General features: G+C 36.1%; 3 protein-coding genes across 3 annotated transcripts; all 3 read right to left on the bottom strand.

Annotated features, from left to right (window-relative positions):
- Positions 1–2,257: 2,257 nt before the first annotated feature.
- Positions 2,258–9,461, bottom strand: LOC132176476 (uncharacterized). Its single transcript, XM_059588699.1, has 4 exons — positions 9,248–9,461; positions 8,893–9,103; positions 6,684–7,219; positions 2,258–6,599 (listed from the first exon to the last, which is right to left on the bottom strand). The coding sequence occupies exons 1-4, from the start codon at positions 9,404–9,406 to the stop codon at positions 2,463–2,465; spliced, it is 5,043 nt and encodes a 1,680-aa protein (XP_059444682.1). The 5' UTR covers positions 9,407–9,461; the 3' UTR covers positions 2,258–2,462.
- A 2,531-nt stretch (positions 9,462–11,992) lies between these two features.
- Positions 11,993–19,149, bottom strand: LOC132175017 (uncharacterized). Its single transcript, XM_059586810.1, has 4 exons — positions 19,070–19,149; positions 18,777–18,943; positions 18,413–18,623; positions 11,993–16,997 (listed from the first exon to the last, which is right to left on the bottom strand). The coding sequence occupies exons 2-4, from the start codon at positions 18,933–18,935 to the stop codon at positions 12,265–12,267; spliced, it is 5,103 nt and encodes a 1,700-aa protein (XP_059442793.1). The 5' UTR covers positions 18,936–18,943; positions 19,070–19,149; the 3' UTR covers positions 11,993–12,264.
- A 1,093-nt stretch (positions 19,150–20,242) lies between these two features.
- LOC132175019 (protein NO VEIN-like) lies at positions 20,243–23,834 on the bottom strand. The gene is made up of 3 exons (XM_059586813.1): positions 23,464–23,834; positions 23,053–23,263; positions 20,243–21,842 (listed from the first exon to the last, which is right to left on the bottom strand). The coding sequence occupies exons 1-3, from the start codon at positions 23,620–23,622 to the stop codon at positions 20,551–20,553; spliced, it is 1,662 nt and encodes a 553-aa protein (XP_059442796.1). The 5' UTR covers positions 23,623–23,834; the 3' UTR covers positions 20,243–20,550.
- Positions 23,835–27,279: the final 3,445 nt, after the last annotated feature.

The following is a 27,279-nucleotide window of genomic DNA, read 5'->3' as shown; positions in this document are numbered from 1 at the left end:
TTTTTAAAACAAATCAATTTTTTTTTTTAAATTTATAGGGGTATTTTTGTCTTATTGAGAAATATATATGGACATTTTTGTCTTCTTGCTAGTCTTGGGTTGGGGAGGGGGGACATTGACAATGTTTTGGTAGTTTGGAGGAGACATTGTCAATTGGGTAGTAATTTGAGGGAGTATGTGGACTTTACCCAAATAATTAATTGACAAAAATGTAATGAATGAATTATATATCAATTTGGTAAACTTCTATTGATAAAAGATTTAGGGTCTGTTTGGGAGTGCGATTTTGAAAATTGCGTTTTTGAAATTGCTACTTTTTAAAAGCGCACAGGCGTTTGGTAAAATATGTTAAGAATTTTTATTTTTATTTTTATTTTATTATTATTATTATTATTTTTATCAATTGAGTGTTTGGATAACATTAATATATAGTTATGGTTTCATGACCAAATAGATAAATACTGCCCCAAATATTTTTTTAAGCAAAATTGCGATTTTGGTTTAAATTCGTACTTTTTCAAATAAGTACCTTCTAGTCAGCTTATAGAAATTGCAGATTTGTCCACGATTTTAAAATTTGCATTTTTAAAATCGCAATCCCAAACATTCCAAAATTGCAATTTGGTTTAAAAACGTATATTATTTTTTAAAAAACGCATTCTCAAACAGACCCTTAATACGCATTCACATCTGGTAGCATAAGTTTAGCTAAATTTAGCCAAAATATCACCTTTTTTTTTTTTTTTTCTATTTTAACTATCAACTTTTTTAAAGTACCTACATCCGGCTCAACATTTTAACTATCAACTTTTAATATATTATTTAAAAATTATTATTTTTTTTTTATTTTTTATTCTTTAAGTAGTTCTATGAGGGATGAGAGAGAAGTTTAAATAATTTTTAATTAGAGGAGATGATGAAATGATTTTTTTTTTTTATTAATAAAATTATACATTGTTGAGCTATAGTGCTCAACAACTGTAGCTCCTCAACAAACTTTTGGCTAGTTTGCTGAGTCGGATGAAGAGTGATTTAATACTATGGCTCAACAAAATAGCTAAAATATTATTTTGTTGAACTGAATGTGAATGCTCTTATTTTTTTCATTTTAAAATCAGACCAACTCGAAAAGAGAAGTGACTTTTACTGAATGTATGAGAGAATGGGAGAAATGCTCCAAATGAGAAAAGACTTGGACTGTTGATAGCCAAAATGATTACAAGGAGTCCCCCTCCAATAGTAACAGCTTTCAAACCATGAACATTGCCTGATTAAACTACAAGAAGCCAAAATGAAATAATAGTTTTGTCATCTCCATTTCAAATGGAGAGAATCCTAGCAAACATAATAATATATTTATCATCACTAACATTAATTACAGTTGTTATTGCAAAAGAATGTTTTAAAGTAATGTTAGAAATCATATTTTTATCCCACAACTATTTTATAATGATGTCATAACAATCTTAACCAACTTTTAGATCAATCCTTATTAAAAAAAATAAATAATTTAAGAGTTGGTTGGACTGTCACCTCAATACTGTAAAATAATTATAAGATAAAAATATGATGTATATGGATGCATCAAAATTTGTATTACTGTTGCATTTGCTAGCATATTCCTCTACATCTTGCAGTGCAAGGCTACGTCCGTCCAACAAGTTATTATAAGAAAATTGAACGAAGGTTGAGCATAGAGTGGAGTCAACTTTGACATGGTAAGGAACAACAAATGCAAAATCCAGATTGTGAATTCTTGATTGGGTTTAGGACTAGAGATGTAGAAGTCAAGTATTTAAATAGAAATAAGATATAAGAAATGCTATTTACCACACCTTTATCTTATTTAATTCATGTGACATCGTCAATCAACCTTTGGATCAGTCCTGATTTTTTTACTAATTGGCAGTACCACATACATCAGTAAAGTATGATAAAAGTGTGACGTATATCATCACTCAAAAGATATTTACATATTTGCAATCTCACAATAGCCAATACATTCCTCTACATTTTTTGAGTAATGTTAAACCTATAATTGATAAACAACTCTTTTACATCTTGTTAACTGATTGAAGCCACGCCCACTAACATATGCTGAATATATGTCAGCCAGTTAGTGAAAAAATTGTACATCAGTCACAAGCATTATTCATATTCTTTTGTTCTAAGTATCAACAAATATCAAATACAGGATTTTTAATCTCTGATCGACAAATATAGTAAAACAGACTCATCAAACATAAGAATCAAGAAGAAAACAAAAATCCTTTCTAAATTATATGCACACCAATACCACACATTATCATTTAGTTCATAATTACAAGAGAAGCACTCCCAACGTAGAAAGAGAAAGAAAGAAAAGCCCAGAAAAAAGAAAATGGCAGAGCATTGGAATCAGCAGTGCAGCAAGTGATTCCGTCTTCATATAAAGGAAATAGATGAAAGAAGCACAGTTATACTTAGTCAGAAGGGAAGGTAGAAGCGAGGAACACCTCATCCTCCATGAAAATCTGCAAATTCTTGGACTTCATTAAGAACCTGACTGCTTCCTCATCAAATTTCAGCAGGAAGCCAAACTTTATAAGCTCAGAGAGTGCACCAATACGATCTCTGTTCTCCCATAGCAGACCCTCGGATATTGCTTCAGAAAAATATGTAGCATATTCGATGATATTCTTGTATCCACCAGATCTGTCCAACTTCTGTGCCATGAAATTTGAAGACTCTCGATCCCAAAGTACCACTCGGCTTGCTTTTGCTTCGACAAATTCCCCAGAAGAAAGAGATAAACTATAGTTTACCGTGGTGGGTTCAAATGTCTGAAGGAAAATAGTATTCAGAAGCCTTTTGATAGCCTCATGCCTCCTTTCAGCATCCATTTTCATTGTAGGGCAGGCTAGAAAACCGAGGATGAGCCGAACCAGCCCTTTCTTAAGCAAAACATCCTTTCGTTTCACCGGACTGGGATGAGCAACATCCACTAAGGATGATTCTTCCTTCTGAACAGATTCGGATATCGTCCGAACCCCGATTTTCCTGTAAATTTCAAGCAACATAGTCCGAGTTAAAGAAGGCAAGCTTTGCCGAGGGTACCAAACAAATAATGGATGAGGAGAAAACTGCTCAAAAAGATCCGTCAGTTGGAGATCGTCAGCAATGAAAACATCATGCTTGTTGGACAGCAATATTTCTTCTGAGCCTGAACCGACAGGTAATTTCACCAAGTTATCAGCAAGAGTTCTCTCAGTCTTTTCGCTCCAGTGCTTCGAAACATAAACCCAGAACTTAGAACAGTCAGCATGCGACAATGGGTATCCTGAGCTTTCCCAAACATTCCAAAGCTTGCAGTAATCATCAACTGAAGGATTGCCTCTAACATGGAAAGCATTGGAGAAAAAGCTAAGTAAATTTCGCTCATAGTGTTTCTCCAAAACCTGAAGCTGCAAACTAAAGAGGCCATCCTTGTCATGCAAAACACATTCTACAGGGCTGACCCAATTTCCATTCTGACTTCCATTTGGAATCCAAATCCTTTTGGCAGCTTCACTGTCTGGCTCCCAATTAAACTCACTCAAATAATTATACATTCGAACAATAGTAGAAAATTCAAGATGGAAATCAAGGTGGCTGGCAATCAATGGGCATCCTTTGTCCACATCAACAGTGACCCCAATTGCTCTGAGCTCTTCTTTGTAGGATGTAATACTAGAACCATAAAAACCGTCATCAACAAAAGGTCCATCTGTCTGCTTCAAAAAAGAACCCCATCTGGAATGGAACAGTACGCACTTGTCTGGAGGCCTATAACCAACCGGGGTCTTCAACCATTTCTTGGAAATTCTTTTCCTGAAATTGTCCGGAAAGGAATAATTCTTATCTTGCAATAAATTGCGGATGCATTCTAGCAATGCAATCACATCTCCAGGAGTTATGAGGGAGGGGTCTTGGGGAAAATGAAGACCAGCAGCTATGAACTTCACACCGTCTTTGATATCAACAACAACCCCCATCATCTCAAGCTCTTTCTTGTATTCATGAACTCCCTTGCCATAATAGTTGTCACTATCATCTATGAAAGGGAGGAGAGTAATTGGAGAAATTGATTGCCAATCTGATCCAAACAGAATGCAATTGCTTGGAGATCTAGAATCACCTAGCCGAGTCCGCAACCACTTCTCCTCACGGATGCATTTCTTAAAATCAGAAGGAAACTTATAAGGAGTGTCCTTTAGCTGTCTGCAACATGATAGGAAAGAGAGAACATTTTCTTTCGTCATGGAAGAAGCATGCTGCCTGAAACTTTGAGCAAATACTTTGACCGCATCCTCAAAGTCCACCTTCACCCCTGTTTGCTTCAACTCATTCCTGTAATCAAAGATGCTGCTTCCATAGAAATCATCATCAATCAATGGGAAACCTCTGAAAACCTGTAGGATGCTACCCCATTGTGAGTGAAACAAGAAACACTCTCCTGGAGAATTGTAACCGAAATCCGTCTTGAAGCATTTCACACCTTTCAATGCCTCAATGAGTTTGTTGGATGATCTAGAATGGCGTATACATTCCAGGATCAAAAGAACAGCCTCAGCTTTCAGCGAAGTCAAGCATGAAGGTGATTTTAAGCTGTCTTCAACGAGCTTGTAATTTCCACAGAATCCAATTAACACACCAAGCGACTTGAGTTCCTCTTCAAAAGCAAGGATTTCCTCCCCATGATAATCTACATCAATGAAGGGGATGTCACTGATTTGAGATGCAATTCTCCATTCGTGATCAAACAAAACAGATCCAACTGGAGACCTGTCACCATGGGATGTTCTTATCCATCTTTTTCCTTTGATACTGTTGATGAATTCGCCCAGAGGAAGAAATTTATCCCTTAAGAATCTGATGAAATTTAGAACAGAAAGCAAATGGACTCTACTTGAAGTGGAGGAAGCTGCAAGAGACATAAGATGCTTCCCAATATATTTACATGCTTCTTTGTACTCGAACATGACTCCAATAGTCGCAAGCTCTTCCCTGTATTGATTTATTCTATCTCCATAGAAACTTAGATCAATTAACGGAATATCAACAGGCACTAATCCATTTTGCAAAGTGTTTCCCAATGAAGAGGTAAACATGAATGACTGAGATGGTGGCCTGTAACCAGAACAGCCATTGACAGTAATCTTAAGCCAGCTACCTTCCTTTATGCATTTCAAGAAGTTCTCTGGAATCGAACTTCCTCTGCGTTTCAGGTTTCGAATCCAATCCAACAGTAAGAAAGCATTTTCAATGGTAAGTGGTGCAGAAACAGCAGGAATTGCAGCATTGGGAGGAGATATATAAGGGATATCAGAAGCTGCAACATGAGTTTTTAGAAAATTTAATAGCCCTTCTCCAGAAGTAGATTCACCTGCAAAACAACCTGGATGCAAGTAGTTTTCTGCTAACTCAACATAGCCTTTACCTCTCCAAGGATTCGAACCAATCAATCCCACCCATTTGCTTCCATTAGCTGGGACAAGGACACCTTTCCTTTGTGTGCTTAGACCTCCATAGTTATCTACAAGAGGCATAATACCACACAAACAATTCACTTCCTCTTTTGAAAGATATTTTTTTTCGAGAGAGAGATATAAGAAGTGAACAAAGGCAACAGCAAGCTTCCGGTCATTATTGAGAGAATTGTTAAGGTGAACGGCATAGTCATATACTTTAACAGTATTAATATTCACATGAGTTTGAAGCCATTCCAACATTGTGACCCTCTTAGAGAAGGAGGTGATAGCTTGTCGTGTGCTTTTTGGCACAAAAAAATGATCGCCCACACATTTGAATTCCCTGTTGCAGTCAACCAGCCATGACGCCTGACCGTTCATTTTTGATAAGGAGACCACCCTCTTCTGGTTCCTAGATGTGCATTCATTTACGCTGCACAAAGACACATCGCCATCAAGACCCACATATTTTATTAGTGGTATGCTCCTTATGTTGGTGTTGTGAAATTTGGAGTTCCAATTATCGGCAACGAACAGTAAAATCTCCAAATAAAGCTCCTCTGACACTCCTACAACGAGATTAGAACTCCCGATGCACTTCGCATACCAGTTGTTGTTGACAGGTTCCACTCCCAAGAAACTCAATATGTGATCATACTCCTTTCTATCAAATGCAGAACTCAAAATATAATTTCCATGGGATGAGAGATCAAGCAAGCTCACCCCTTCCTTCTTTGCCTTCTCCAATATGTTCCAGAAAGCAGGCATAAGCCTACCAACTTCTCGAGGTTTATGAAAATATTTCTGCTTTGTGTAGGACTCACTTGGAACAATATTTTCTTCGTGAAGCTTTGCTTTGATTGACTCCCTCATGATATTCAACTCTTGATAAGAAGAGCTGTTGACAGGAATGAACTTGAACATGGGAGCCAAACTAGATACTGGAGCATTTTCTGATGTTCTGATCGTTAGCGAGACCAAAGCATTGATAAAAGCAGAGGGCACACAATCCAGAATCCCTTTGTTCCACTTGTTGTCCAAGAGGATTGTTTCCCTTGATGATGCAAGAAGAAAATCTGCCTGGATTATGAAGGGAAAGTTAGTGAACATCTCTGTGGGAAGAAATGCATAGACCCCAGGTGAGCTCATCCCTCTGTTGAGACGCTCTTGAAGGGGAAAAGCCAACGTGATCACCAACTCTTCTACTTCCATTCTCCTTTCCACTTTGTTTTCTTGCCTAACAGGAAACTTCTGCTTCCACATGTAGTAACTGCATTCTTTGTCGGGCCCCTTATCCTTTTCCACGGCTAAGAGATGGAGTGTGTAGGATTCAGCATCAATGCTCTTCTTCATCACAAAGTCAGTCTCACTCATAATAGCTATTGCATTGACGGTACTGAGTCTTGATTTCTTTTTATGTTCCCTGATAGAAAGCCGCTTTATCTTTGCAAGGAACAGCAGAACTTCAGGATGAATGCTGGAGAGCTCTTCCTTCACAGGTTTGACTTTATCCGGCTTCAGAGGTAAGACTATCGTTGTCATTGGAAGAGTTTTTCCAGAACCATATATTTGTTTTATGGCAGAAAGAGTTGGGTTCTCTTCCACCCATTCAGGGACAATGTAACCAAGATTGCAATGTGGGCAAGGCTCTTCGTTGAACCGAATCTGATACCCATTGCTGAATATGTATGGCTTAGCAGTAACCAGAAAGACACTCTTGAACCCAATTCCTGCATATCAATCAGAGAATAAGTTAACTAGGGCATCAAGAACATACATAATTAAATATCTTTCTCAATCCCTCAAATGTTTTGTTTTTTTCCCTTCAAAAAACGAGGCCTAAGCATATCAAAATTTTAACAGATTCAAAAATTGAAATGTGGAATTTCCTAAATTTGAATTCGTCCCGTCGTAATTTGAGTGTGTTTGGTGGTAGAGAAGGTACCCCTTTATTTTCCAATTGATTGGCATAAAGTATCTCAGCAAGGTGTTTGTACAACATAAACAAGCCAAACTTATATATATATATATATATATTCGTGTACAAGCTTATGAACAAGTGACTTGAGATGGACATAAATGTCTATAAATATACATGAAAAATATACTTGAACAAATTTCAGATTAGATTGTGTTAATTCCTAGATAAGTTCATAAGATATACAATTATTCTTTTAAATTTATTAGTAATACTTTTGCTACAAATACAAGATTAATGAAATATTATAATCTATCTACACTCAAACAAGATAATCTTTGACTATAAATAAGCAACTAATGAATAGCATAGATATATAAGGGGTTGCAGATTTTAGTCATGGTATTTATTTTAGGAAATTTTACTAAATTGGTCTATATATATGTGCTTTAAGTCATTTTCAAATTGCTTCTTGTAGTTTCAATTTAATTAATCTTATTGCTCAGTGTACTTTGAACTGTTATCAAAAAGATCTTTCAATCCAATTATGTATAGATTCCATTAATTTTTCTTATATAACTTTTACAAAATTTCAATTATACTCAAAAAAAAAAAAAAAAAAAAAAAAAGAGTAAAGGGATTGCAAGCAAGGGGGCCTCCATCCACCCATGGAGAGTGGAGGCCTCCACCGACCCCTTGGGGTGGATAGAGGGACAAAACTAAGAATTTAAAATTAGGGGGCAGACTGTATTAAAATTTATTTTTGAGAGGCAATCATTAATGAAGTAAAAAAAAAGGATAATTTTTTTTTTTCCTTTTTCGTAATTTTGTAAAATTTCTGTCAAAAAAAAAAAAAATCGAAATAGAATCGATGTAAATTTTACAGAATGATCTAGTTGATAACAATCCAAAGCGTAACAAAGAATAAGATAAAACTAAAAGCATGAGGAATGATTTGAAAAGAATCTAAAGCACCTAAACCAATATAATTTTGTAATTTTTCCTTTATTTAATAGAATGAAAAAAAAAAGAATAAATTAATCAAGTAGTTTATGAACAAAATCGATCGAGCTTCTCAAAAACAAGTGAGCCAAACTTGAATATGTAATGTAGTTTAGTGATAAACATGAACTCAATTTTAGCTCATGCTTGAAGCAAGGTTATAGAAACCAGTTTTGAACAGTTCGCCTCCACTAAACTCGATTAAAGCTTTATGGATAATAAAGTACTTGTGGGATCTAATTAAACAAAAATTTTTTCTTAGGCATTAAAATGTTTTTAATTATTAATTTTACTTTGATTATTTTGCAAGAAGAGTAATGCTTTTTTGGGACCCTTGGAGACAACCAAAAAATTAATTAATCAAGTATTATCATCAGTAAACCAAATTATGAGGACATTATTAGTGTGACAAATTCTAATGACAGTGGATACATGAAATTGCATCGTATAAACAAAGTATTTTAGGAAGAGTAGGTGAAGTACCTTTCTCTCCAATATAACCGCGTTTCCGGTTGCCTTTCTTGGTGGAGCGACCAACACTGCAAATGGATTCTATATTCTTAGAAGAGAAACCTTTTTCATTGTTGAAAATCAGCAATGTCGCCGGAGCTCCCGTGGCCGTAATGTCCTGAGAAGTTATGATGAACTCAAGCGATGGATCCACCCCCTCCAAGTAATTGTTGTCTTCAGCGTTCTGATAAACAAAAATTCACCATTTCAAATGAGTAATGAGTGAGGAACCTCCAAGCATACACATTACATCATCAAGATTCAAGAACCTGTAACAAACAAATATGCAAAAACATATAGAGTGTGAGAGAATGAGTTAGGAAGCAACCTGAATGAGTTCCATGAGGAAGTGGACATCTTTAGCATAAAGTTCAGCAGAGAGGTTCTTGACGGCCTGGTGAAGATCCTCCGTCAATGGGTTCTCTTTCCCGCCAATCGAAAACTTTTCCTTACGTATCTCCTCTATGTGTTCTCTCGCCGTCTCCATATCCGTGCGTTACAAAAAACTAAAGCAAATACACAAAAACCAGACCTTAGCTTAGTGTGAGAGTGAAAGCAGAGTGACATAGGATTGAGTGAAACAGAGACACTTATTTAAATGTAGGCTAAGAAAGCTTAAGGAAGAGGGTTTCTCAACGAAGTCAATCATGTGATTAATGTACGAAAAAAAAAAAAAAAAAGGAAAAGTGGGAAAGTGGGGTTTGCTTTGCATGAGCTTTGGAGACAGGAAGCTTAACGTTAAAGAGGGTGGTATACTTCTCAACGAAGCCAAGTAAAGATTGTACAGTGTGAGAGAGAGAGATTAGAAAAGAAAAAACGGTGTTGGGACTGTACGGAAAGTTAGAAACTGGGGCTCTGCTATGAGCCTATGAGCTTTCTGATTCGACCACCGCTGTACGGAAAGTTAGAAATTGCGTCGCCATTTCACTTTCCAAGGAAAGTGGAATTCTAGTGGAAGACCAAGACCGGCCACTCGGTTTTTTTTTTTTTTTTTTTTTTTTTAATGTCCTAACAAGGAGAAAAAGAAAATAATAGCGGAATTTGATTTAGTAACTTTGTTTTAGGAGCTGTGATCTTTCGTTGATTGAGTTTACTCTTTGAGAACCGATTTTGCTTGTTGTGCAAGGCTCTAAGGAATTTTTTTTTTTTTTTTTTTTTTTTCAAAGCAAGAATAAGAGAAACGAAAGAGGAAGATACGAAGGTGAACTCAACAAAGACTAACCAACAAATGCAAAATAAATAAAATAAAAATAAAAAATAAAAAATAAATTTTATTGAAAATGGTCCAAATAATTGGAGTGGACATTGAATTTGTGAGACGTATTCGGTGATATAAGCTTAGTGGACACTACATTTAAATTTGTAACTAGATATGGGGTTCTTTGTAAAAAAGATGGTACCATATCTATGAAGATTCATATAAGGAGGATAGGGAGAAGGTATGGATTTGCCTCGTGAACAATAAAGGAGGAGTGGCGATAGCACATGTAACACACCATAGGGCAGAGTGAGTATTGACGAATGCAGCGAAGGCTGTTGATAGTGGTGGAGTGGTGAGGAGTTGTGTTTGGTGGAGAAAGAGTTGTGTCTTGATTTCATGTAAATGCGCTAACATTTGACTAGGACACTATGGCACTTGGATGAGGATTTTAGGTTATTCAAATTTTTGTGAAATTCGAGTAATTAAATAGATAGGATTACATGGCTTATTTACCTTCAAATAGTTTAAGATATAGGACTCACTTATTCGTAATAGAGAAGACCCACAATCCACTCTCATAAACTGTCCGAATTTCACAAAAAACTTGTGTGAAATGTAGACCACTTAAATACCAAAAAACCCCAATTAACGTATAGGTGGATACAAATGAGAGTACATTTTATGCTATAACTTACAAAAATTACAAACGAAACCGAAATTACATAAACTAGGCCTAATTAAGAAAATATGTAAATGATGGGCTTCAAAACAGTTGAAAAATGTTATGGAACTCATCAAAAAAATCTTGAATCCTCTTCATTTTTGGTAATATAAAGATAAAGTGTAAAATTATTCCTTTCAGATTGATAGTGTAAAGTTTTAGAAAAAATATGTTAGACACTCCTCGTGATTCATGCTTTGGAGGTCCATGGTTGTGGAGAAGCACAGCCAATCGTGGTCATGGAGGCCCTGGACCATCATGGCCGTGGAGGTCCTCCATGGTCTTTTCTTTTTTCTTTTTTTCTTTAATTAATCACATGAGACACCAATAGGAGCCAACAAATCCTGAGCGTTGAATCTCCTCCTGATGGCCAGCCAAAGTACCTGGGAACCATTTTACTAAACCAGGCCCCATTTTGGTTCATTATAAATAATCAGGCTTCAATTATAGTTGTCATAAAACTTTTCTATAAGCCTAACCTTTTATTATATGATTAGTCGCTCAAGCTAAATCAATAATTTACTTCCATTTCACCGCTTCATTTGAGCTTTTATAATCAGGTTTGAATCAAAATTGGGCTAGTTTGGAATTTTCATGGCCACATTTGTCCAGCAGTTGGGCAACTCACCATGGGGCGTAACCTTCCTTAATCAAAATCCTACAAATTAAAAAGAGGGCATAATACCGAGGCAACAATAATTTTTCATCAAAAGGCTTTTCACCTTCGAAGATACGCTTTTTCTTTGGAAAACCAAAAAAATTTTTTTGACTCAAAGCGTTCTTAATGAAAATATACTCGATCCTCATTAGTAACGTGCCACTTTTTTAATACATAGCACTTTTCAAGTCGTTCGATGCAAAAAAGGCAAAAATTCATATCATTTTTTTTAAAAAAATTGTAGGAAATCTCCGAATGAATACATCCAAAGTGGAAGCTCATGAGGTAACAAATTGAAAATGCTTCATTAAGTTTTACTGCATCATTTGCAATCTCAAATGTGGAAGTCAAATATTCGTTCCTCTACATATTTTTTTCTTCTTTAATCTATGCTCAATATCAACAAACATCAAACATAGGATTCTGATTGACAAATATACAAAAGCAGGTTCTTCAAACATAAGAATCAAGAAGATAGAAGATTCCACATTACTCAGCAAACTAGCAACTATATATTAATCCATTCTAAATTATATACATGCCAATACCACACATTATCATTTAGTTCATAATTACAAGAGAAGCACACCCAGCATAGAAAGTGAAAGAAAGAAAATCTCAGAAAAAAATAAAAAGGTTTACACCTTATGATAGACCTATAGAATCAGCAGTGCAGCAAATGATTCAGTCTTCATATAACTACCAGAAACACACTTGGGAACAAACAGGAAATAGATGAAAGAAGCACTTACAAATAGCATATACCTAGTCAGAAGGGAAGGTAGAAGCCAGGAATTCCTCTTCCTCCATGAAAATCTGCAAATTCTTGGACTTCATTAAAAACTCAACAGCTTCCTCGTTAAATTCCAGCGTGAAGCCCAACTTGATCAGCTCAGAGAGTGCACCAATATGATCGTCGTTCTCCCATAACAGACCCTCGGATATTGCTTCAGAAAAATATGTAGCATATTCAATGATATTCTTGTATCCAACAGACCTGTCCAGCTTCTGTGCGACAAACTTTGAAGACTCTCTATCCCAAAGTATCACTCGGCTTGCTTTTGCTTTTACAAAGTCCCCAGAAGAAAGAGATAGATTATAGTTTACAGTGATAGGTTCAACTGTCTCAAGGAAAGTAATATTCAGAAGCCCTTTGATAGCCTTATGCCTCCTTTCCGCTTCCATTTGGATTGTAGGGCCTGCTAAAAAACCAAGGATGAGCCTAACAAGCCCTTTCGTAATCAAAAACTCCATTGGATTCACCTCATTGAGATGAGCAACACCCACTAAGGATGATTCTTCCTTCTGCACAGATTCAGATATTGTGCGGACCCCAATTTTCGTGTAAATTTCAAGCAACTTTGTCCGAGGTAAAGAAGGCAAGCTTTGCTGAGGGTACCAGACAAATATAGGTTGAGGAGAAGACTGCTCAAACAGATCCTTCAGTTGGAGATCGTCAGCAATGAAAACATCATGCTTGTTGGACAGCAAAATTCCATCTGAGCCTGAACCAACAGGTAATTTCACCAAGCTATCAGCAAGAGTTCTCTCAGTCTTTGTGCTCCAGTGCTTCGAAACATACACCCAAAACTTACAACAGTCAGCATGTTGCAATGGGTGTCCTGAACTTTCCCAAATCTTCCATAGCTTGCAGTAATCATCAACTGAAGGATTGTATCTAACATGGAAAGCATTGGAGAAAAAGCTAAGTAACTTTTGCTCATAGTGTTTCTCCAAAACCTGCAGCTGCAAACTAAAGAGACCATCCTTGTCATGCAAAACACATTCTCCGGGGCTGACCCACTTTCCATTCTGACTTCCATTTGAAATCCAAATCCTTTTGGCAGCTTCACTGTCTGGCTCCCAATTAAACTCACTCAAATAGTTATATATTCGAACTATAGTAGAAAATTCAAGATGGAAATCAAGTTGGCTGGCAATCAATGGGCATCCTTTGTCCACATCAACAGTAACCCCTATTTCAGCGAGTTCTTCTTTGTAGGATGTAATACTAGAACCATAAAAACCTTCATCTAGAAAAGGTCCATCAGTCTGCTTCAAATAAGAACCCCAACTGGAATCGAACATTAAGCACTCGTCTGGAGGCCTATGACCAACATGGGTCTTCAACCATTTTTGGGAAACTCTTTTCCAGAAAATGTTCGGAAAAGAATAATTCCTATCCTGTAGTAAAATGCGGATGCAGCCTAGCAATGAAAGCACATTTCCAGGACTTATGTGGGAGGGGTCTGGGGGAAAATCAAGACCAACAGCTATGAACTTCACACCATCTTTGATATCAACAACAACCCCCATCCTCTTCAGCTCTTTCTTGTATTCATAAATGCCCCTGCCATAATAATTGTCACTATCATCTATGAAAGGAAGTCGAGTAATTGGATCAATTGAGTGCCAATCTGGCCCAAACAGAATGCAATTGCTTGGAGATCTACAATCACCTAGCCGAGTTCGCAACCACTTTTCCTCACGGATGTATTTCTTAAGATCTGAAGGAAACTTATATTCAGTGTCCTGTAGCTGTCTGTAACATGCAAGGAAAGACAAAACATGTTCTTTTGTCATGGGAGAAGCATGCTGCTTGAAACTTTGAGCAAATACTTTGACTGCATCCTCAAAATCCACCTTCACCCCTGTTTGCTTCAACTCGTTCCTGTAAATGAAGATGCTGCTTCCATAGAACTTATCATCAAACAATGGGAAACCTCCGAAAACTTGTAGAATGCAACCCCATTGAGGGTCAAACAAGAAACATTCTCCTGGAGACTTGTAACCCATATTTGTCTTGAAGCATTTTGCATCTCTCAAAGCCTCAACAAGTTTGTTGGATGATCCTGAATGACGCATACATTGCAGTACCAAAAGAACGGCATCAGATGTCAGAGAAATCAACCGTGAAGGTGATTTTAAGTTGTCTACAACGAGCTTGTAACTATCACAGAATCCAATTAACACACCAAGCGACTTGAGTTCCTCTTTAAAAGCTAGGATTTCCTTCCCATAGTATTCTGTATCAATGAAGGGGATTTCACTGATTTGAGATGCAGTGTCCCATTCACAATCAGACAAAACGGATCCAATTGGAGATCTGTCACCACAGGATGTCCTAAGCCATTTTTTGTTATTAATACTGCCAATGAATTTGTCCGGATGAAGAAAATTTTTTGTTAAGAATCTGATGAAATTTAGTACAGAAAGCACGTTGTCTCTAGTTAAAGTTGAGTAAGCTGCAAGAGACATCCCAATAAATTCGCATGCTTCTCCATACTCAAACATAACTCCAATTGTCTTTAGCTCCTCCTTATACTCATTTAATCTATAACCATAAAAACTTTCATCAATCAACGGAATATCAACAAGCACTGATCCATTCTGCAAAATGTTTCCCAATGAAGAGGTAAGCATGAATGACCGAGATGGCGGCCTGTAACCAGAACAGCCATTGGCAGTAATTTTCAGCCAGCTACCTTCCTTTATGCATGTTAAGAACTTCCCTGGAATGCAACTACCTCTACGTTGCAGGTTTTGAATCCAATCCAACAGCAAGATTGCATTTTGATTGGTGAGTGGTGCAGAAACAGCAGGAAAATCAGCATTGGGAGGAGATATATAAGGGATATCAGAAGCTGCAACATGAGTTTTAAGGAAATTTAAGAGCTGTTCTCTAGAAATAGTTTCACCTGCAAAACGAACTGGACGTAAGTAGTTTTCTGCTAGCTCAACGTAGCCTTCCCTTCTCCATGGATTTGAACCAATCAATTCCACCCATTTGCTTACTTTAGCAGGGACAAGAACCCCTACCCTTTGTGTGTTTAGATTCCCATAATTATCCACGAGCGGCATAATACCACACAAATAATCCACTTGCCCTTTTGTAAGATGCTTCTTCGAGAAAGAGTGATATAAGAAGTGAACAAAGGCAACAGCAAGCTTCCCGTCATTATGGAGAGAACTATTAAGGTGAACTGCATAGTCATATACAGTCACAAAACTAATCTTCACATGATCTCGAAGCCATTCCCGCAACGTCACTTTCTTAGAGATGGATTCTTGTGTGCTTTTCGGCAGAAAAAAACGATTTCCCACACATCTGAATTCCCTGTTACAATCAACCAGCCATGACACCTGATCATACAGATGTGATAAGGACACCACCCTCTCTCGGTTCCAGTGTGTGCATTCATTTATACTGCACAAAGACTCATCCCCATCAAGGCCCACGTACTTTATTAGTGGTATGTTCTTCATGTTGGTGCAGTCAAATTTGGACGTCCAATTATCAGCAACAAATAGTAAGATCTCTAAATGCAAGTCCTCTGACACTCCTGCAACAAGATTAGAACTCTGGATGCACTTGGCGTACCATTCATTGTTGACTGGTTCCACTCCCAAGAAATTCAATATGTGATCATACTCCTCTTTATCAAATGAAGAACTCAAAATATACTTTCCATGGGATGAGAGATTAAGCAAACTCACCTCTTGCTTCCGTGCCTTCTCCAAAATGTTCCAGAAAGCAGGCATAAGCCTACCAACTTCGTGAGGTTTATGAAAGAATTTTTGTTGTGTGTATGACTGACTAGGAACAATATGTTCTTCGACAAGCTTTGCTTTGATCGACTCCCTCACGATATTCAACTCGTGACAAGAAGAGTTGTTGATAGGAATAAACCTGAACATTGGAGCCAAACTAGATACTGGAACATTTTCTGTAGTTTTAACTAGCGCTACAAAGGCATTGAAAAAAGCAGAGGGCACACAGTCAAGAATCCCTTGGTTCCACTTGTTGTCCAACAGAATTGTTTCCCTTGATGAAGCAAGAAGAAAATCCGCCTGAATTATGAAGGGAAAGTTGGTAAACATCTCTGTGGGAAGAAATGCATAGACCCCAGGTGAGCTCATCCCTCTGTTGAGACGCTCTTCAATGGGAAAAGCCAATGTGATCACCAACTGTTCTACTTCCATTCTCCTCTCCACTTTATTTTCTTGCCTGACAGGAAACTTCTGCTTCCACATATAGTAGCTGCATCCTCTTTCGGAACCCTTAGCCTTTTCCTCTGCCAAGAGATGGAGTGTGTAGGACTCAGCATCAACGTTCTTCCTTGTTACAAAATTAGTCTCACTCGTAATGGCTATTGCACTTACGGTATTGAGCGTAGGATCCTTATTTTGTTCCCTTACAGAAAGCTGTTTTATCTTAGACAGGAACAAAAGAATTTCAGGATGAAGGCTTGAGAGTTCCTGCTTCACAGGTTTGACCTTATCAGGCTTCAGAGGTAAGATTATTGTTGTCGTTGGAAGAGTTGTAGCACCATATATTTGCCTGATGTCAGAAAGAGTTGGATTCTCCTCCACCCATTCAGGAACAATGTACCCAAGATTGCAATGTGGGCAAGGCTCTTCATTGAACCGTATCTTATACCCATTGCTGAATATGTATGGTTGAGAAGTAACCAGAAAGACACTCTTGAACCCAATTCCTGCATATTGACCAGAAAAATAAGTTGACTATAGCAGCAGGAACACACTTAAATATCCTTCTCAATCCCCCGTGGGAAAAAAAGAAGGAAAGCATGAAAGAAAAGCAGGTCTAGCATATCTAAGTTTTAACAGATCCTTACTTCCATTAGCTTACTTAAGTATTGTCAACCAGTCAATAACATCTCCTACTATAATTTTATCTTTTCTTTTGCTTTCTTTTTTTATTAAAACTATGCATATAACTCACAGTAATATGGGTCCACATTGAAGTCATGCATCTGCGTGTGTGTGTTCATTGTTGTAGAAATTTTCGGAATACAAATTTTACAATCAAGGACTTTAAACAAGGGTTTCTCGAACAGGAGAACAAAGATAAAAATAAAAGTTTGTTTCCAATTCATTCAATCATATCTAGTGATCTACCATTTCAAGAGCTCTATTACCACTTATATATTGTAAAGGTATAGGGTAGACTAATTTGAGCGTTATTGGGTATATAAAGCTCAATTCTTATTGTGTGAAATGGATTTGCATATGGATGTTGCAGAAGCAACTATTGAGGGAACTTCTATTTTGAAAATTATTCCTTTATTTGATTATTTAGCAGAAGTAGTACTGCTTTATTATTACATTTTGATTTTGTCCCTTAAGCAAAATTCTACCTCCGAGTCTAATTTGACAGTATAATATTTTTTATTCAGCTTTGCAAACGTTATTTCCCTTTTTCCGTAACTAATAATTTTATAACACAACACACACATCTAAAATTGTGACAATTTGATGTTCGGTTTTAACTCTAAACCCAAAACTTAGGAGTGGTTTGGTAAACATCACACCACCCCTAAATACTATTTACCTTATATTTAAAAAAAAATCAACTTCAAAACATTTTCACTTTTTATATCACATCATTCACTTTTTATATCACAAGATTTACTTTTTAATATTATTCAAATAAAAAAATTACTACAAAACAAAATTTTTTTACTTTTCAATATCAATCATTACTCTTTTTTCTTTTTTTTTTTCCATAAAAATATGAACAGAATCTGGAGTTGGAATGTTGTTTACCAAACAACCCCTTAATCAAATCTGATCGACTGGCTTTTTGAGTGAACCGAAATATGAGAACATTAAAAGCATGTACAAGTCTCAATGTTTTTTAAAAAAATTTCAACTCCTTGATATTCATCAATCACTTTTTTATTATTATTTAAATACAAAATTTACTACAAAATAAAATATTTTTCATTTTTCTGTAAAAAAACAAAAAAATAAATTCAAAAACTTTTTTTTATCAATTACTTCCAAACTAAAAATCTAAAGACTCACTACACTGACAAGTCCATTAACAAACAAGGCCTGGCTCTGGCTCTGATAACAAACAGTATTGTAGGGAGAGTAGGTGAAGTACCTTTCTCTCCAATATAACCGCGTTTCCTGTAGCCTTTCTTGGTGGAGCGACCAATACTGCAAATGGAGTCTATGTTTTTAGGGGAGAAACCTTTCTCATTGTTGAAAATCAGCAATGTATGTGGAGCTCCTGTGGCCGTGATGTCCTCAGAAGTTATAACGAACTCAAGCGATGGAGGATGATCCTCCAGGTAATCGTTATCTTCCGCATTCTGACAAACAAAATTCACCATCTCTCTAATCATCCATATATTAATAGCAAAGTTGAGAAATTAAACAAAAACCAAGTAAATGATTGAAGAACAAACAAACACGTAGTATTCTCATTCTGATAACAAATGCATGCTGCTAAATGAGTGAGGAACCTGAATGAGCTCCATGAGGAAGTGGACATCTTTGGCATAGAGTTCAGCAGAGAGGTTCTTGACGGCCTGGTGAAGATCCTCCGTCAATGGGTTGGGTTCCCCTCCGATTGAAAACTTTGTTCTACGTATCTCTTCTACGTGTTCTCTCGCCGTCTCCATATCCGTACCTACCCACAACACACACAACAAAAAGCCACAAAACCCAGATCTCAGATTAGCGAGAGAATGCAAGCAGACTGATCATCAGAGAGTGAACCTTAGTAAAAGCTTTGACCAGGAGGAGGTGGGTATACTTCTCAAGCAAGTTAAACAAAAGTTGAAAGAGAATAAAGACGCAGCGAGGAAAGGGGATTGAGGGTCCTTTGAATCGTACGGAAAGTAGGCTTTTCATGAGCTTTGGAAGCTGATTCGACCACCGGGTCTTGGTCTTTGGGTCCCTGCGTCTCCTTTTCATTTTCCATAGTGGACGACCGAAGACCCAATTGGCTGCGTCTGCCGTGCATGGTTGTAAGTGGACTGTGAATGGTACTAGGATTTTAGCTTTACTGGACCTCAGCTCAATAATGCTATAAATTATTTTCATTTTTTTTTCTTTAAAATTGATTTAATTTTTTTAAATTATCACTAGAAGAAATTGAATCTATCACAAATTTAATTAAAATTTTAGGACTTTTAGCATTATTCATTGAGCTACAATATTCTTTAGAACATGTTTAAAATTGCGCAATATATCTTTTTAAACTCAAAAGCGTCTTTAAAAAATTTTTTGTTTAAAAAAAAAAAAAAACATTTTCTCCAAAGTGTGTTTTAATTGCTTTTAGAGTAAAAAATTTGTAAAAAATACTTTTAAACTCCTTAAAGCAATTTCAAACATTCTTTAAAATTGATAAAACAACAAAGAAAAAACATTCTTTTAATTAACAAAGAAACATTCTTTATCCATCAAGGTTTTTTTATTTTTTAGAATCCAATAGTTTTTTTTTTTTTTTTGGTGTTCTTATCGGCTTCTATCATTTTATTTATACTTATCACTTCTTTAGATGATAAATCATGAGAAATAAATGAGTTGATGAATGCTAACATAACAAAATCTTTAATAACATTTGAAGATTTGAATAAAATTATTAATATAATATCCGAAATTCTAAAGAATCTTGATCTAAAATAACATATATATGTCCTCGGTAGAAAATGTTATTTTGGAGGCCGGATATATTTATGGTTTGCATCGACATTGCTTCTATCTACATTTAATTGCAAAGCTTCACTTGTGCTTTCTGATAGGTCTAATCAAATTACTTTACATCACAATAATCAATTTTCATGATTTTCATTCACAATAAGAAGGTAATCTTATTGTGTATATAATAATCTAGAAGAAAAACAAACATCTCAGACACAAACCTCGGAATAATTTCTAGATTGAACAGAAAAGATATACCCCTTTGCTTCAGATTGTCACTAACTATTGCAGTTTTTGGTTGTAACTGCAGAAAATAATATCACCACACATCATATATATCATCATCCCATATATACTGGGTTCCTGTTAGTACAAATGAAGGGAAATATGACACAAACAGATGCACCCCAGGGTTCCATTTCTGGATACAAAATGAAGTTAATTACAGCCTTAATGATACATGTTAAAAGATACCCAAAAAAAAAAATAGTGTTCGATTGAGCAAAATGTGTTTACTCTTACCTGCTATGTAGGATAATAAATACCAGAAAACCAGGGAAGAGATGTCGCTTCATCTCAGGCCTCATCTTGCTAAAAACATGTGTGAATAATGCGCAAGGACTCATCCCCATCAAGACCCAGATACTTTAGTAGTGGTATGTTCTTCATGTTGGTGCAGTCAAATTTGGACATAAAATTATCAGCAACAAATAGTAAGATCTCTAAATGCAAGTCCTCTGACACTCCTCCAACAAGATTGGAATTCTGGATGCACTTTGCGTACCATTCGTTGTCGACTGGTTCCAATCCCAAGAAATTCCATATGCTATCATACTTCTCTTCATCAAATGAAGAACTCAAAATATACTTTCCATGGGATGAGAGGTCAAGCAAGTTCACCCCTTGCTTCCGTGCCTTCTCCAGAATGTACCTGAAAGCAGGCTTAAGCCTACCAACTTCGTGAGGTTTATGAAAGAATTTCTGCTGTGTGTATGACTCACTAGGAACAATATGTTCTTCGACAAGCTTTGCTTTGATTGATTCCCTCACCATATTCAACTCGTGATAAGCAGAGTTGTTGATAGGAATAAACCTGAACATTGGAGCCAAACTAGATACCGGAACATTTTCTGTAGTTTTGACTAGCGCTACAAAGGCGTTGAAAAAAGCAGAGGGCACACAGTCAAGAATCCCTTGGTTCCACTTGTTGTCCAAGAGAATTGTTTCCCTTGATGAAGCAAGAAGAAAATCCCCCTGAATTATGAAGGGAAAGTTGGTAACCATCTCTGTGGGAAGAAATGCATAGACCCCAGGTGAGCTCATCCCTCTGTTGAGAGGTTCTTCAAAGGGAAAAGCCAACGTGATCACCAACTCCTTTACTTTCATTCTCCTTTTCACTTTGTTTTCTTGCCTGACAGGAAACCTCTGCTTCCACATGTAGTAACTGCATTCCACATGTGTGGCTGAGAGATGGAGTGTGTAGGACTCAGCATTAACATTCCTCCTTGTTACAAAATTAGTCTCACTCCTAATGGCTATTGCACTTACGGTATTGAGCCTAGGATCCTTATTATGTTCCCTTACGGAAAGCTGTTTTATCTTTGACAGGAACAAAAGAATTTCAGGATGAATGCTCAAGAGCTGCTGCTTCACATGTTTGACCTTATAGGGCTTCAAAGGTAAGACTATTGTTGTCGTTGGAAGAGTTGTAGCTCCATATATTTGTCGGATGTCAGAAAGAGTTGGATTCTCCTCCACCCATTCAGGAACTATGTACCCAAGATTGCAATGTGGGCAAGGCTCTTCATTGAACCGTATCTTATATCCGTTGCTGAATATGTATGGCTGAGAAGTAACCCGAAAGACACTCTTGAACCCAATTCCTGCATATCAACCAGAAAAATAAGTTAACTATAGCAGTAGGAACATACATAAATATCCTTTCCCAATCTCCCATGGGAGAAAAGAGAGAAACAATGAAAGAAAAGCAGGTCTAGAATATCTAAGTTTTAACAGATCCTTACTTCCATTAGCTTCTTTAAGTATTGTCAAATAGTCACCAGTCATTAACATCTTCAACTATAATTTTATCTTTTCTTTACCTTCTTTTTTTTATTCAAACTAGGCATATAACTCAAAGTAATACGGGTTCACGTCTTCTGATTGGCATAGAAGTCATTTTACAAACACTAAGAAATGCGTATCTTTTCATTGTTGTTTCTACAAGAGCATCACAAGCTTTCCAAGTTAAGCAAAATTTTGAAATGCGAATCTTACAATCAAGGACCTGAAATAAGGGTTTCTCAAACAAGAGAACAAAGATAAAAATAAAAGTTTGTTTCCCATTCATTCAATCATATCAAGTGATCCACAATTTCAAGAGCTGTATTACCACGTATATATTGGAAAGGTAAAGGGTACTAGACTAATTTGAGCGCTACTGGGTACACGAAGCTCAATTCTTATTATGTGAAATGGATTGCATATGGATATTGCATAGGCAGCTGTTGAGTCACTGACTCATATTTTGAAAGAATTTAGCAGGGTAAACCGCATATTACCTAGACAAAATAGATTTATCTGAAAAAAAATTTTAACACAAGCAATATAATCTCAACTACTATTAAGAAACTACTCATTAAAATGGATTTACAAACACTACAAAATTTTAGTTATTGTTATTTAGTATGAGGACAGGATAAGTTAATCACGCACTTCGTGAACAAGCTCCAATTTGTTTGAAAATAAATGAGTCAAACTTATACGTGTAGTCTAGTTTGTTGATAAACTTAAGCTCGAGCTTGGCTTATACTTGAAACAGAAACCAATATTTCAAACATATATATAATTGGGAACATCGAGGAATTTTAACTACCACTTTTATTTAAGGAAAAATATTGCTGAAGCCCCTGTGCTGTTCCCCCTATCTTGTCTTTTAGACCCCCCAATTTTTTAATTTGGTCAAATTTAAGGCCAGAGTTTATGAAAATTTTAAATTTAAGACTTCTGCCCATTTCTCCTCAAATGAATATCAATAGATACATGACAGCATATACAGTAGAAACAGTATTCTAGGGAGGGTAGGTGAATTACCTTTTTCTCCGATATAACCGCGTTTTCTGTATCCTTTCTTTGGGGAGCGACCAACACTGCAAATGGAGTCTATGTTTTTAGGGGAGAAACCTTTCTCATTGTTGAAAATCAGCAACGTCTGTGGAGCTCCTGTGGCCGTGATGTCCTCAGAAGTTATGACGAACTCAAGCGATGGTGGATGACCCTCCAGGTAATCGTTATCTTCCGCATTCTGACCAACAAAATTTACCACCTCTCTAATCATCCATATATTAATCGCAAATTTGACAAATTGAACAGAAACGAAGTAATTTGATTGAAGAACAAACAAACAAACAAACAAACACATAGTATTCGGTTCGTCATTGAGAACCCATAACAAACAAACAAACAAACATGCTCTCACAAATGTATGCTAAATGAGTGAGGAACCTGAATGAGCTCCATGAGAAAGCGGACATCCTTGGCGTAAAGTTCAGCAGAGAGGTTCTTGATGGCCTGGTGAAGTTCCGCCGTCAATGGGTTGTGTTCCCCTCCGATTGAAAACTTTGTTCTGCGTATCTCTTCGATGTGTTCTCTCGCCTTCTCCATATCCGTAAACTTCTCACAATGCAACAAAACCCAGAACTTAGATTAGCGAGAGAATGCAAGCCGACTGAGCAGAGAGTGAAGTACCACACACATACACATAGAGAGATTCTATATTTGCTTGACCAGGTGGGTATTCTTCTCAAGCAAGATAACCAAAAGGTGAAAGGGAATAAAGACAAAGCGAGGAACAGGGATAGTGGACGACCGAAGACTTGCTGTGCATGGCCTAAGGGTTTTGCTTGGTTGGAAACTTCGAGAAGAAGAGATTGTGATCGGCACCGGAATCAACCCATAAATGAACTATCACATCAAGAGTTTCTTTTTGTTTTAAATTGGAGGAGAAAATGTTTAATTTATTTTATAAAATTGTCACATAAAGATTGGTATAAAAGTTTTTTTATAAAAAATTTTTGTAAACTTAATATTCCTTTAATTATTTTGTATTTTATGTTTTATCCTGATTATCATACGTTGATATGTATTATTTTAGAGCTCTAGATTTGGTGCTATCATGTATCCGTTATGTTATGATATTTTAGAATCTTGCTCTGGTTATTATCATTTTATGTGACAAAGCCGTGTGACTATATTGTTTTATGTTGTAGAGAAAAAGAGATGTATCTTCTGCCACATTACCCTCTATTCATGGGTCCATGTAACTCTCTAAGTTATTTACTCATTAAATAAGATTAGTTAATTAATTTTGGGAGTGTTATAGTGGTCATCAAACAATTGAGAAGTTGTCCCTAAGAGGTAGTTTAATCGGCTAGGATTACGCCTAATGAAGCGGTGGTCACTAGTTCGAATCTCCCTCCTCCCTCTTGTGTGGACATGTCAAAAAAAAAAAAAAACAATTGAGAAGTCTTTCCATCATGCTACAATTCTGCTACACGATGTGGCAGCACAATCGCCACAGATCCTTGTGTGGTTGCAGTGCTAAAGAGGACCATTGCTATGTTCTTCGAACACTCAAACGACACACAAAAGAAACTTTAGCGACAAAAACTTTGAAAAATAATCTAGTGTGGAGAAGTATTTTCCAACATATTCCTATTCCTATGCCTAATTGTGCCTTCATGCCCATATTGATTGAATACATAAGCTCTTTATTTATAATATAGGTCATAGACCTTTCATCAAAATTTTACTTTATTTATTCCTCGCATCAGGAATAAGAAATAAGAAGCAAAATCAATTGCATTCTGGGCAATTTTGGTTTTTTCTTAGCGCCGTCTGAGGACCTGGCGGCCCCGGAAGAGCAGCTTTTTTTAGCTCAAAGATTGACCTTTGTTTTACAATAGCAGCTCGAGATAATTCGTCCCCATCTCTTTCATAAACCAACTTCTCCATCTTCTCACCTGAGAGTGAATTGCACCAAAGTGTTTACCCCGAGTTAAAAATTAAAGAAAAGAAATTAGAAATTGGGTTTAATAGATCATATACACGTACAGTTCAAATATTGGAAGTGGACATGATTTTAAAATAGAATATGCATCTTTAATTAATTACAAAAGCCTTTAATCTAATTAGCCTCGTATTTTAGTAAGTTTTGTATTATCTGTTAACGTGGATATGATATGCATGTGTAGGGGCCTAATAGTCACGTGCTAACGTTCAAGGTACGTAGTTAACTCTATTTATCATCCAACCAGCCAAAATAAGCACAATACAATGAGATTAGTTAAGAGATGAGAAAAGCAAAAGAAGATTACAACTAAAAAGAGGAAAATAATGTATTGAATATTGAGTCTTGTTCAAGCTTTAGAGCCTGTTTGGGATTGCATTTAAGAAATAAAGCTTTTAAGTTAAAAATAGCTTTTGTCTTTCATTTTTAAGCTTTTGCTAAAAGTGTTTTTTTTTTTTTGGCCATTTTTAAGCTTTTTAAACCCTTAAAATTAAAGCGCTTTAATTTTTTTTTAGCAAACAAATACTTTTTTCTTCAAATGAATTTTTTTCAATAATAAAAGCACTTTTAAGCCCCTCAAACACAATTTCAAACATGCCCTTACTCCTATGTAATATGCATCTTTTAGAATTTTGCATTATTTGCTGGCAAAGAAGAGGAAGAAAGAAAATGAAACGAGAGCATGAAGAGAGTAATCTGAAAAGAAAGGAAATAGTCGAATTACTGCTAGAGCGAAGAAAGTTGTAAAAAATAATAATTAATACGCGAAAAAAAAAAGAGGTGTGAAATCGCATTATATCATATTAATTTTGAGAGTCCATTGCATATAATTTATTTTTTTCAAGGGGTCGCGTCATTGTATGGATTTTTTAATTTTTTGAAAATTTTTGTGGCTAGTCTAAGAGCTTTAGAATTTGGGTTTAAAAAATTCATGTACTTTATGAGAGGCTTTTTTATATAATTTTTTGGGGAATCAAATCACCATATAGATTTTTTTTTTTTGTTTTTTTTTTTTTGGGAGAGGGGGGATATCTTAATTAGATTTAGGCTTAAAAAGTTTATGTACATGTGTAAAAAAAAAAAAAAAAAATTACATCATTTATTTATTTTTTTGGGAACTAACTTAGATTTTTTTTTTGAACTGACTTAGTATAATTGTATTATTATTATTATTTATTTTTTTTTTTTTTGAAATCACATAACATGTTATTATTAATAACATTTTTAGTTTCCTTTATGGGGACATGGTAGTTTAATTAATAATAACATATTAAACGATAATAAAAATAAAAATAAAGAAAAAAGAAAAAAGGAGCTACATGGAGCAAATGGTGTTTACTAGATCTTACCTGCAGCGGCAGATGTGTTGCATGCAAGATACAGTAGGATAATGAATACTAAAAAACCAAGGAGGAAATGTTGCTTCATCTCAGACCTCACCATGTTTCTAATTCTAAATGCTATGTGACTAATGCATAGTATATATATATATATATATATATACTCTTTCTCTCTTCTCTCATATATATATATATATCAGGCCTTCTTCTCTTTGCAGTATCCTGCAACCTTCCCCATCGCCTGCCCAGTCTTTCACGTTTACCCGGCCGGTCAAATCTGGAGAGCTTGATGGTCCTACAGTGATTTCTTGACCAACTTATATGGGGGGTTGGAAGTGCAAATAAGGTGGTCAGAGCAGAGCCGTTGGGAGTGCAAATGGTGCTTAACAAAGAATTTTTTGTTGTCCTAGCTGTATATGGGAGAGACGTGCAAGTCCATCTATCATGATGATCCCTTGTTTTCTTCCTTTCTTTTTCATTTACTGAGTCAAGTTGGAAAATCATCGCTTAGAAAAGAAAAAAAATACATATTTGAAAATCAACTAAAGTTAGATTTCATTTATTGAGTCAAGTTGAGAGAATTTAAGCAGTAGAGCTTGCCGCGGGGTCTGACGTACGCTTAATTAAATCACCTTTATTCATGCATTAAGTTATGTTATGATGTTTTAGCATCTTGCTTGGGTTATTATCATTTTATGTGACAAAGTCGTGTGGCTAACTCGTTTTTATGTTGGGGGAGAAAAAGAGATGTATCAAGAGAGTTACTTACTCGTTAAATAAGATCGGAGATGTTAAAGCCACACTATGAGTTAAATAATTTTGAAGGCATTATATCAAACAAATGAGAGATCTTGCCATCATGTTGCAGCTGAAGAGAACCCTTGCTGTGACCTTCTAACACTCAACCGAAAC

Source organism: Corylus avellana, chromosome ca3 (genome assembly GCF_901000735.1).
Source record: "Corylus avellana chromosome ca3, CavTom2PMs-1.0".
Lineage (NCBI taxonomy): Eukaryota > Viridiplantae > Streptophyta > Magnoliopsida > Fagales > Betulaceae > Corylus > Corylus avellana.
This window is presented reverse-complemented; position numbering and strand designations above follow the sequence as displayed.

What these genes read in the sequence shown, in the direction of transcription:
- LOC132176476 (XM_059588699.1), bottom strand. Translation starts at nt 9,406, where the DNA reads ATGGAGACGGCGAGAGAACACATAGAGGAGATACGTAAGGAAAAGTTT. An exon ending in CGGTTATATTGGAGAGAAAG is followed by an intron (nt 7,220 to 8,892) that starts GTACTTCACCTA and finishes ATTGATATGCAG; the next exon opens with GAATTGGGTTCAAGAGTGTC. An exon ending in GAATGGAAGTAGAAGAGTTG is followed by an intron (nt 6,600 to 6,683) that starts GTGATCACGTTG and finishes CTTCCCACAGAG; the next exon opens with ATGTTCACTAACTTTCCCTT.
- LOC132175017 (XM_059586810.1), bottom strand. Translation starts at nt 18,935, where the DNA reads ATGGAGACGGCGAGAGAACACGTAGAAGAGATACGTAGAACAAAGTTT. An exon ending in TCCTCATGGAGCTCATTCAG is followed by an intron (nt 18,624 to 18,776) that starts GTTCCTCACTCA and finishes TTTGTTTGTCAG; the next exon opens with AATGCGGAAGATAACGATTA. An exon ending in CGGTTATATTGGAGAGAAAG is followed by an intron (nt 16,998 to 18,412) that starts GTACTTCACCTA and finishes GTCAATATGCAG; the next exon opens with GAATTGGGTTCAAGAGTGTC.
- LOC132175019 (XM_059586813.1), bottom strand. Translation starts at nt 23,622, where the DNA reads ATGGAGAAGGCGAGAGAACACATCGAAGAGATACGCAGAACAAAGTTT. An exon ending in TTCTCATGGAGCTCATTCAG is followed by an intron (nt 23,264 to 23,463) that starts GTTCCTCACTCA and finishes TTTGTTGGTCAG; the next exon opens with AATGCGGAAGATAACGATTA. An exon ending in CGGTTATATCGGAGAAAAAG is followed by an intron (nt 21,843 to 23,052) that starts GTAATTCACCTA and finishes GTTGATATGCAG; the next exon opens with GAATTGGGTTCAAGAGTGTC.